The 11797-nt window shown below is 38.0% G+C and overlaps 1 protein-coding gene across 1 annotated transcript; it reads right to left on the reverse strand.

The window, feature by feature from the left end:
* Positions 1-8128: 8128 nt before the first annotated feature.
* LOC107083238 (ras-related protein Rab-25-like) lies at positions 8129-11528 on the reverse strand. The gene is made up of 5 exons (XM_015372268.1): positions 11277-11528; positions 10590-10785; positions 8835-9028; positions 8684-8764; positions 8129-8600 (listed from the first exon to the last, which is right to left on the reverse strand). The coding sequence occupies exons 1-5, from the start codon at positions 11311-11313 to the stop codon at positions 8473-8475; spliced, it is 636 nt and encodes a 211-aa protein (XP_015227754.1). The 5' UTR covers positions 11314-11528; the 3' UTR covers positions 8129-8472.
* Positions 11529-11797: the final 269 nt, after the last annotated feature.

Consider the following 11797-nt stretch of genomic DNA (forward strand, 5'->3'; position numbering starts at 1 on the left):
GTAGGCATTGACACAACTGGAGTAGCTTAATTTGGAAAATCCTGAGATAAGGCAGGAAATAAGGACAAAAACCAATAGAGAAAAAGTCTAACATCAACTATTCAGAAAATAAATGTAAGAAAAATTGTACTTTTGAATGTAGTTGAACATTCGTCTAATTGTTGTTGATCATCAGAATTTCTTAAATCAACAACAACTGCTTGAATTGTAACCATGCAGACAAAATGAAATAAAACCAAAAAATAATAATAAAAAAAAAGACTGAAGCACACAATGAAAATCAATTAGCACTAGATTTGTACTTTTTTACAGCACTAGGGGCTTGTTTTTCTCGCAGTAGGCTGACAGGAAAGGGGGCATGAGAGAGGGGGAGAGACATGCGGAAAGGACCGCAGGCGGGATTCGAATCCAGATCGGCCCATGTCGGGGACTAAGGCCTCAGTACATGGGATGTGCGCGCTAACCACTGCGCCGCCTGCACGCCCTAGATCTGTAATATAAAGAAGGCTCCTTTTCCAGCTTCCTTTTAAAGCTAGCTCTGCTGGATTGCTAATGCTAGCTTCTTCAGAAACAAGAACAAACAGAGGTTAATTCAATTCAATACAGTTTATTTATATAGCTCCAATTCCCAACACGTCATCTCAAGGCACTTTGCAGAGACAATTCAACCAGATGATACACTCAAATTGATTCAAGGTTTTCTATCTAAGGAAAACCAGTTGATTGCATCGACTCATTGACTCGAAGGCAATCCCTCATACCAATCATACTTGTAGCAACAGTGGAGAGGAAAAACTCCCTTTAAATAGAAAGAAACCTCCAGCAGAACCAGGCTCAGTGTGAGGGGCCATCTGCCGAGGCCGACTGGGGTTCAAGGAGACAGAAGGGAACATATAGAAACCCGCAGAGATACAAAGGGTAGCTGTCAACCAGCTCCAGGCAGACAAGCTACAAGCCAGCCCCACGTCAGTGGACAAAGAGAGCACATCCAGCCAGTTACAGCCAGAGAAACAGGACTACATTGAAAAACAGGTAGAGCTTGAACATCTATAAATAATGGTGTTGATGGCAGCACCACAGCCGACACCCCTCCCCAGGATGGTGTCACAGCCAAACAGGAACAGACCAAATGAAGCTACTACGAGAAAAAGCAGAGAGAGCATAGCATTAGAGATTGAACTAACAAATTCTGCAGAGTGGAATTATAGAGAAAGAATGAAGCAGAGTGATGAAAACGGGGTCCTTATGTCCTCCAGCGGTCTAAGCCTATAGAAGCATAACTATAGAGATAGCATTGGATAACCTGTGCCATTCTAACTATAAGCTATAAGCCTACCCTTAAAGGTAGACAGGATGTCTGCCTCGCTGACTAAAACTGGTAGTTAGTTCCACAGGAGAGGAGCCAGATAACTAAAAGATCTTCCTCTACTATACTATACTTTTAGAAATTCTAGGAACCACTAGATTAGCTACCACCTCAGTGCTTATTTACTTCCTGTCTGCATAATAACTGCACCCTTAGTTGATTCTTTATCTATTAAAATTTTTTTTTTATGCCTTTTATTAGAATTTGACAAAAGTTACTATTTCTTATAGTCATCAATGTGGCAATAGAGCTATGATGTCAAAAAAAAATTCTGGCTTTGTGCTTTTCCTAGAGTCAGGTTTCAGGTGAGAGTATTCTTTATGCTCTCCATTCATTGATCTCTGTCCATCTAACAACAGAGCCTCACAGGTAACCTCTGTGGATGTCATTGCTACAGGCATGAAACGGGCAGAGACTGAGCTTGTTGGATCTGTTGATGACTGGCAACATGTCTGATTGAAAATTGTAAAGGAGCCATGTGACATCAGCAGGGCTTTGAATGTGAAAAGCCAAACACCACAGGCCTTGTTATGAAACAAGACGTTCTCAAAGGGAGTTAATTGACTTGAGTGGGCATGTATGCTGTGACGAGCAAGTTGTTTCAGCCAAACACAAGGTGGCAGACAAATGTACAAACAAACTGTTATGGAAACTGGTTTAAGCCCATTTTAATGTCATAACAAGCTGAGCTGAGACTAAACAGCTTTCAGTTTTCATGCAAGAGTGATAAACACACACTCAACATTTTGTCTGCAATCTGCAAACGGGCGATAATCAGCCTCTCAGCTTGTTTGCCATTTCCTTTTTTTTTTTTTTTTGTGGCAGTGTTACAATCTGAACACACACAGCCACCCATCAGCTCACCTCTTCTTTGATTAGTCTCCATAACAACATCACCATGGCGATCAGCGTGCAATGACTTTGGCTCTATTTCTGTAATATTGTGAGCTGACGTGGAAATGTTGAAATCAGCACACTTTTAGCTGATGTGCGCTGACAGATTCAGGAGGATAGGGGCTCCTGTCACGCGCTCGTGCTTGGACTTTGGCTTCCTTCATGTGTTTTTGATTACAGCCAGAGCCCTATACTCACAGAGCTGGATGCAGTATTGCAATGTAAATCTGTCAGCTTTAACTTGATCCTTCAGTATATCTGCCAAAGTGAGACAGTGACCTCTGAGTTGAGAAAAGAGCAGCACTCTGCGGTTGGCTTACGTGCAGGTGTTCTGTGCGGTTTGGTAATCACTACAGATTGTAGTAATTCACATTCACAGCTGCCTGGCCTGTCAACAATTACTAGATTTTGTTTTTTTAGTTTTCAGCTGATTAGCCTGCTTGCAAAATCTCTGGACTGAACTTATCCAGGGTCTAGTTTGGACTCAAGGATTGCCCGGCTAATCTCAATCCATCCCTTCTGGACTATTTCATGGCCATGTTCCTGAGGAGGGTTTGAGGAATGCAGTTTGTTTCCAATGCTTTAAAACACACTGAATATTTTAGCACCATTCAAAATGTGTCCCCGCTGCTGCCTTATAAATATTCTTATTAGTGAATAAATATTTCTCTAAAGTGGATAGGAACGTTGGTTATAAAGAGCAACTTTATATGGTTTTTAAACAATGGTTTAGGATCTTCTTAAGGAGATTTTGAAGGACAAAATAACTGCACGAGTGATCAGAACTTCCCCAGCTGTATGACACATGACATTACCATTACCACATCCCATTCTGCATTAGTGGTAAGATTTATATTTATATAAGATTTATACATATTTGTTTATATTTTTTTGTCTAGATCAAAAATAATTTACAATCATGTGTTAAATATAAATAAGAAACGGAATATGAGCATGGACTGTATAAGAATGTTGGACCGGTAAAACTGTGTGACAAGCTGTACATCCTGGGATCCCCAGGTGGTCGTCCATATAAAACCTTCCTCCAAAAAAGCAAAGCCTTCTTTATTTCATGGTCCTGAATTGGGTTACAGAAAGAGAGGCTTCGCTTCTTCAATGTTTGATTCAATGTAAGTAAGAGCTGCTTCCTAAGAAGTTAAAATGACCACAACAGACAACACAGAACAAGCTGTCTGCATCTTTCTCTCTCTGAGGTTTGCAGGATGCAGCTTTCTCCTTCCACTAGAGTCACAGAGCTAAGGATCAACATAGAGACCGCTACAGGGTTAACCCTCTCTCTTTGATTTGAATTTTGAATTGGTTTAAACACATTCCAATTGTTCCAAATGATCTTTAGACCTAATTAAAACTTATTCCAGATGTTTTAAGATTAACTTTAGATCTTAAGATTAAAATTCATTCCAAACTGTGACATATTCTTTTTCTGGTAATGGTTTTTAAAAACTTTTGTCTTTTTCCTTCTCTGTCAACAATAGGAACTATTTACTTTGGTTTGATTTCACATGCTTGGTTAACAATTTTTAACTGAGAAATGTTTAAACTGGAATTGAATTACTTTTGTTCAACAATTCTTATAATTCCAATGAAAGTTGTGAATGTATTCTATATTTGTGCATTTTATTGATCAACAATGATTGAGCTCAATCGCTTTTTTTATCCTCTCTCCAAACAGACAGCCATTTGGTTATGTTTTTGCTGGACAAAATACGATATTCAATTATTGGATTAAATATTCTGTTCTTTTTTATTTTTCTTTATCTTTTTTCCATATAATAATGACTGACACCATAGATATCATTCTTAGAACTGTAAATATTTAAGTTCAGAAGTTGTAAAAATCAAAGTCAATTTTCTGTCTTTATAAAAGTATCTTACAATTAAAATTTTTGTTTTAAAGCATTAGTTGTCACACTTTGAAAATCTTATAGCAGTCAAAGAGTTAAAAATCTTGAGGGCAAAGCAAAAAAATAAAATGGGAAAAAATCATTCTGGGAAGAAATATCTATTTTTCAAAGCCTTAGGTACTAATCTTTGCCTGAGAAACAATTTATGGAAATAATATATATGATCTTTGTTTATAATTGACATGGAAAAAAAATAATGTTCTGAATTAGAAAATTCATCTGAAATACCCACTGAAGTACACCTTAGAAGTACATGCTGAGAGCTAAGAAATACCATTATTGCCCCACAGTGAGGAAATTAAATTGTGACAGTGGCAACATCAGGTTTAAAAGAAGAAAAAAAAAGTTGCACAGAACACAAAATCATATAAAATGAAATCAAACTGGGAAAAAAAGTTCTATTGTAGAAGACAAAAAGAGAAGCCCCTCAGGCAGGATAAAAAAAGAATACTGTTCAGATATTAACAAGCAAAATATTAACAAAATAAAAATGAGCACACGGCTAATAGAATGATACGAAAACGGTTCAGTGAACATGACTGCAGATAACTATCAGCTCTTGAACAGATAAAAGAAATACTGCAAACAAATATCTTCCTTAACATCTGTTCATGGGATTGCAACTAGTAGTATGTTTTTAAACACTATTTGACCCGTTGGAAACAGCAACAATCATAAGAAAAACACAGCTGGTTTCAATATGGCTTTAATATGAAAATTAAATATGGCTGCCACATGTAAAAAGACTAGTATTGTAATAGCTAAATATAAGAACTCTTTATTTGTTGTTTTCCCTTTTTTTTAAGTTCAAAGCTAAAAAGTGTAATGTGTATTTTTAGGGTGTCGTTTTCATCTGTTTCCCACTAGATAAAATCCAGCAAAAACAATTTTTTCTATTCACATTGTTAGTAAATAGGGTTCACATGTATGTAATTGCAGCAGTCAAATCAAGCTGTTCTGTGACTTCTCAGATGTCTGTAAGAGAACATTTTTTAAAAAAAAAAAAAAAAACACGGTGTAAATAAAAACAACCAAAACGAGTCAAGAGTAAAGTTTTAGATATTTCTAAAGTATAAGGTATAAATAAGAAAACCCTCTGGACTTTCACAGGGAAATGTTAAGTCTATTTAAACAAAACATGAAGAGATTCATACACCAGCAAGCCTCATAGGACATGTGTTCCTAAACCAACCTGCTGGGCAACTTGCCCTTTGTTGGCAAGATGTAAGAAAAAAAAGCAGCTGTTGAAAGAAAGCCATATTAGTCACATTTACAGTTTGCCAAAAGCCATGTGCTGTTAACAGAAAACATGGTTAAAAAAGTGTTCTGATTTTTTTTAAGCAAAATGCTTTGAGACATAGAAAGTAAACATTACAAATGACCCCGAATTCACCTTTTCCACTTTTATACACGGTGGTGGCAGCATATCTCTATGGGAATTAATGGTCAAATCAATAGAGCAAACCTCTGAGAGGCTCCTACAGAGGAAAGAGAGTAAACATTGAATTTAAAGGAAGAGCTGTCCATGTCCATGTCAGTCAAAATTTAGACCTAAATCGAGATGACAGAATTTTTCCTATCAGATGTTCTATTAAGATGTTCAATTCAATCTAAGGTCCACATTTGTGTGACCATCTTTCTATAATCTTTTTGCTGCTGTAAACACCAGAATTTCCCCATTGTGGGCTTTTCTATTCTATTCTATGCTAAGTATGTAGGAGCTTATGCTATTTGACAAAGAAGAGTTTCAAAACTATGTATCTGTAGAAGTTTAAGACCAGTGGAGAGCAACCATGCAACACTATGGGGAACTGTATGCAATTAATTGTATTTATGGGTGTTAGAGAAAAAGATTTAAATAGAAATGGGTGCTACACTTTATAGATTTATTTATGTAAAATGTTTGAATAACTTGCCTATATAGTTCCTTCGGTGTCACAATTATGGACTGAAACCATTACGGTACATGAAACTCCATTCAATTCAAAGTCTGAGTTTTTCATAAAACCTATTCGAAACTGTAAGCCATGAAACAATGTACACTAAGTTTGTGGGTGATACTGTGATAACTAGTACTAGTAATGACAATTGAACACAAACACAAGAAAAACAATACAAACCTTAATAAAACCAAAGGGCAACATGAGACATTTCAAAAGCAGGATCCTTTCGCTATAGTGTCAAATGTCTACCAAAAATAAAAATATCAAAATTGAATCCCTGCAGATGTGGCGCTGCAGCTGTAAATTCCTGGAAGATAAGACTCTAATCCCTTCAGAGACGGGAAGCGCTTGGAGGCAAAAGAATTTTAAATGGCAGATAAACAGATCTGTGCTGGGGTCAGGGGTGATGGGTCTCTGACATCCAAGTCTCGTTCTAATACTCACTTTTACAAGTTAAACATGTCTAGTACCATGGAGTTAACAGCTGTCTCACGTATGCTCTGATTTCAATTATTTCCAACTTCAGTGAACTGGTTGCTTTGAAGCAAGGAACAATACTTCCACAAGTCAGGATTTGTTTGTTAGAACCGGAGAAATTTACCTTTTTTTGGTCGAACTCATCTCCCCGACTACTCCCAGATTTCATGACCATACTCTCAACCTGCATAGATTATTAATCCAGATGTCTTTCCCTTCCAAGCCCATAAACTTATCTTCCTTTAGAGAATATAATTAAACATTTACTGCCTGCACCAGAGACTTCCTATCATAATTTCACAAGAGAGGGTTAATAAAACTGTGCATTTGTGGTAATTCTACTGTGACAAAATCATCAGAGGAACCTTGGTTGGAGGGAGCTGTGCCTCAAACACAAGCAGACACACTCACACCACAGTACAGCAGCATGTGCACATCTGCAAGCCAGAGATAGAGGCTCTAAGTGTCCAGCATGTCATTAAACAGTGCTGATGCAGATTTATATTCTCTCAGTTGTGCCATATGAGAGTGCATGGTCACATCCAAAGTGGGCAGATCTATTAAACATCACATACACACATTTCACATCAAAGCACCCAGTCTAAGAATGGATTTTATATTATTGAGGGGGAGCAAAAGTTACAACATCAGTACTACCATCTGCAGGCTGAGTGGTGACACAACACCTTTAACTACTCGAGTCATGACGGCAGTTTCTATCATGTTTTTAGCTGTGAGGCCTTAAAAGTAAAACTGTAGTTTACTTTACATGAGGAAGGAACTAAATAAACTTTTATATGAACTGAAAATGATCATTTAAATCATTTAGTCACTAATTGATGTAGAAAAGTGAAATTAAGATATTTATTAAATGTATAAATGTCAAAAATGTATTTCTTTAATTTGGAAATTTCAAATCGATTTAATAATGACTTCAGATGATTTTCATCACTGGGTCTGGTATATCTTATTTTCCGCTTAGCAATACTCTGTATAATTGCGCGGCTTATTGGTCAGGTGAGTTTGTTTGCTAATCAAACACAGGAACACAACAGTCATTGAACCAGCTTTTGGCACATTTTTAAAAGTGGGCAGGAATCAAGTCCTGTTGGAGAATGAAATTAGCCTCTCCAAAAAGCTTGTCAGCAGAAAAAAGCATTATGTGCTGTAAAATGTCCTGCAAGATGACTGCTGTGACTCTGTGATTAATCACAATGGTTTAGAAATCATAAATGATTGTAGAAATTCCACTTTGGACTTTAAGCAATAGGGATTTCACGTCTCTCCACTATTCTTCCAAATGATGGAAGAAGCAGAAAATGTATGGACAGTCCTCAGTGTCTGATGAGCAGTGATACATGGAAGTGCGGATGGCTGAGCTGCTATATATAGGCCTGCCAGGCGATCGGAGTTGTGCTCAAGGTGGGGTCCCTGCTGCTGAACACCATTTCCAAAAATAGGCCACATCCATTTTAACACCATCTTTGTTTAAATAAGTCCAACATAAAGAGAAACATTTAAATAATTTATTCCAAGTCAAAATTCTCCCTTTTAGAAAAAACAACACAACTTTGCAAAGCAGATTTGAAAACACACAGAGAGAGAAAAATAGAACCAAATAAAGTAAAATTTCCCAATAACCCGCAGAGGAAATACTACATATGAAATATGACTATAAAATATGGATTCACTTAATATCTGAGCATTAAATCAATGACCTAAAAACTGTACAGTTTCCGTATTGAAAAAAAGGTCTATGACAGGCTGCAGTGCCTCACTATCAGACTGACAGAGAGGCTGAGCTTTAACTTCAGTCAAGCATGGTGTTGGCTCAACACAAATCTGTCTAAGAGTGGGAGTCAGTCCTTTAGGAGCTCTTGCAGCAGCCTTTCCGCTCCTCCTGAGCATCTCTTGCAGCACCCAGTTGACTGGACAGGGTCACGGCACTGATGGAGCCACGGGTCACCTCTCTGCTCGCCACCTTCTTGTGAATCGCTGCAGAAACCAAACATTTTAAGGTAGCATCTTAAGCTGTCAGTACATTAAATTACAGATGCGGTAGAGTTATCTCTTTTTACCTGTGAGGACTTCGTTGAAAGCAGCTTCTACATTTGTAGAGTCCAACGCTGATGTCTCCATGAACATGAGGCCTTTCTTGTCTGGAATGGCAAAAATTGTTTACTATTGAACTAAAATCCATGCAGCACATAATAACATGTCTAAATTTACCTGCAAAGTCTTTGGCCTCCTCTGTGGGGACGGTCCTGAGGTTCTCCAGGTCTTTCTTGTTTCCCACTAGCATGACCACAATGTGAGGGTCTGCGTGATCATACAGCTCCTTCAGCCATCGTTCTGCACTCTCATAGGTCAGGTGTTTGCTGATGTCATACACCAACAACGCTCCAACCGCTCCTCTGTAATATCTGGACCAACCAAAGAGCAGCAGAGTTTAAATTTACTGCTTGGATTAGTAACTGCAGGTTAAAAAATGTTTTCCTCTCTTCATTTTCTGAAATTATGTCTAATTAAAATCAACTCTGGTTTATTTTCTCCACAAGGATAAACTATGTATTATTATTCCTAAATAAAAATCCAAAAAGTGTGTCATGTTTCCAGTAGTGAGGGTGAACACTGCCATGTCAAGAAGAAAGGTGCATTATAACGTTGTCCCATTTGTAGTGTTTGTTTTCCACCTACCAAAGGATTTAGCATGGAGGCTAAAACTTCCTGTAACTGACTTTAAACAGTGACTAGCATGATAACTGAAATTCAATGTCAAGTTTAAGCAAACCACCTTTGAGCGATATTTTATTATCAAACTCTGCTTTAAATTTCTCCATAACTTTTACCATGACCTACCCTCAGCATTCCTTGATCTTCCTGATGCTTTTTCCTAACAAATGCCTTAAACCACTGAGGTCTTTCAAAATGCACAGGTGTACACATAAATTGTTCAGATCAGGGATGCAACTTAAAAAAAAAAATGCTGATTCAAATGCATGGATTGCTACCACTATTTTTCAGAGCTGAACATAATCCTTTAAAGGGAATTCAGCCATTTGTTTCAAGTGTGTTGAATAGGTGGTGAATGTCAAAAAGGAGACATTCCAAGTGTAGTTGAAAACTGAAGGCAGCAGGTTAAACTGGAGATTAAGGGTATCATAACAAAGAGGTCTAAATAATTCCACACATTTAATTACCATTGCCTATTACATAAAATGCTTAGAAGCTTGTGGTTGTAATTTGATAAGATGTGGAAATCTTGAAGGGGTGGGGATCCTTTAGCAAGGAGCTGCATTTAAAAAAAGGTGTGATAAGTACAGAGGAGGTGCAGCTGGTAATAAAAGCACAGTGTTACTGAAAGTGGCACACGTGAGCTGGAAATTAGCCGCTCACTTTATTATTCTGTCCATTTGACTGTACAGATTTACTAATCTTGTCTGTGTGTGTGAGTGTGTATAATTGTTTATGTTATCTATTAACCCTCTGAGGACCAACAGGCCTTATGGGGACCAAAGTCTCGTCCTAATGTGGAGGACCATTTTTAACCTCAGTTTAGAGGTAATGTGTGAATTCAATTTAGGTTCAAGTTAGGGTATATGTCAGGTTTATATAAAAATTTGAAAAATAAAATAGGTTTAAGTCAATTTAAAGTCTTAATATGGATAGAAATACAAAGATGGGTGTGTGTTCTTTGAATTTGGGTTAGGTTCAGGACTAAGGTGTGAATTCAGTTTAGGTTAGGGTTAGGTAGAGTTTTGTAATGGCTAGTGTTAGATATTTAGGGCTAAGGTGGGAATTGGGTTAGGGTTAGATTGATATAGGTAGATGCATTGGTAAAGGTAAGGTTTAGGATTAATTTTAGAGCATAGAAAGAGTTGAAAATGACTGAACATCAATGGCAGTCATTGAGAGTCAACACATGGTCCTCACTACATATAGCAGAACAAGTTTGTTTGTGTGTGTGTGTGTGTGTGTACCCACGCTGAGGTGATGGCCCTGTAGCGCTCCAGCCCAGCTGTGTCCCAGATTTGGGCTTTGATGGTGAAGTTTTCCAGCTGAACAGTCCGTGTGCTGAACTCCACACCGATGGTGGTGCGGCTGTCGTGAAGGAACTCATTCTTGGTGAAGCGGGACAGAAGGTTGCTTTTTCCCACACCGGACTCCCCTATCAGAACCACTACACAGACATGCAATGAAGTTCCTATTAGTTTATTTTAGGATTAATTGAAGACATTTATATAACCGTATGTTTCCTGAAACCAAAATGGATCAGATAGCCTTTATCTAATCTTACATTTGCAGACTTTCTGTCACACTCACTGGATGCCTGACAGTGTGACATCACACCAACGTGGCACATCTACACTGAGTGTGACTTCAGTCTGGAATAAGGGAAGTAGAAAATCACTGCTGCTCTCAGAAGAAATACTAGGATACACTGCATATAATCATCTTGGTTACATGGGGAGTATAAGAACACATTATCCAGAAGGTCAAAGGTCATATAGATTATGTAAATACACATCCAGTATTCACTTCCTTATTTCTCTGCTCCATTTTCTTTCTTAGAAAAAGCAGCAGCAGCATTCAGCTAAACTCTGCTCTACCTTTAGCGGTTATCTGTAATTCTCTTATTTTATTATTATAACTGAAGTAAAAATGGCTTACCTTTAAAGACAAAGTTGTAAGAATCATCAGAGCCCATGCTGCATTCAGTGGCGATGGGTCACTCTTCCTCCTGATAAATATCCAGAAGCCACTTTGGGAATATATAGGATATATTAAAAAAGAAAACAGAAAGCGAAAGTATTCTCTCGGATTTAATATAAAAGCAGGGAAAAAAATCTAAGAAATAAAAGCAATCTCTGTTCTTTATTCAAGCAGCTCCCATTTGAAGACTGAAAAAGCAGGACTCCTGATTGCTCATCAGCTGACACCCAAAGGAGGGCCGGGAGGAAGGAGAGCAGGTGGAACAGGTAGAACCGCTCGCAGAAACAGACTCCACCCTCTGCTGCACTCCCAGACTCATTTGTATGACAATAAACCTCACCCTGCAGGTGGATGTGTGTGAGTTGGGACACGTCACCCTTTGACCACCGGTCTCATGTTTACTAGGCCGGAAGAACAGCTCGGTTTGACCTGATGCTCCCATTTCCATGTTCTTATTATAACGCAAGCTATTTTTATGG

Source organism: Cyprinodon variegatus, unplaced genomic scaffold, assembly GCF_000732505.1.
Source record: "Cyprinodon variegatus isolate N-32 unplaced genomic scaffold, C_variegatus-1.0 Scaffold71, whole genome shotgun sequence".
NCBI lineage: Eukaryota > Metazoa > Chordata > Actinopteri > Cyprinodontiformes > Cyprinodontidae > Cyprinodon > Cyprinodon variegatus.

What these genes read in the sequence shown, in the direction of transcription:
- LOC107083238 (XM_015372268.1), bottom strand. Translation starts at nt 11,313, where the DNA reads ATGGGCTCTGATGATTCTTACAACTTTGTCTTTAAAG. An exon ending in TACAGGGCCATCACCTCAGC is followed by an intron (nt 9,029 to 10,589) that starts GTGGGTACACAC and finishes TGGTTGGTCCAG; the next exon opens with ATATTACAGAGGAGCGGTTG. An exon ending in GGAGGCCAAAGACTTTGCAG is followed by an intron (nt 8,765 to 8,834) that starts GTAAATTTAGAC and finishes TTGCCATTCCAG; the next exon opens with ACAAGAAAGGCCTCATGTTC.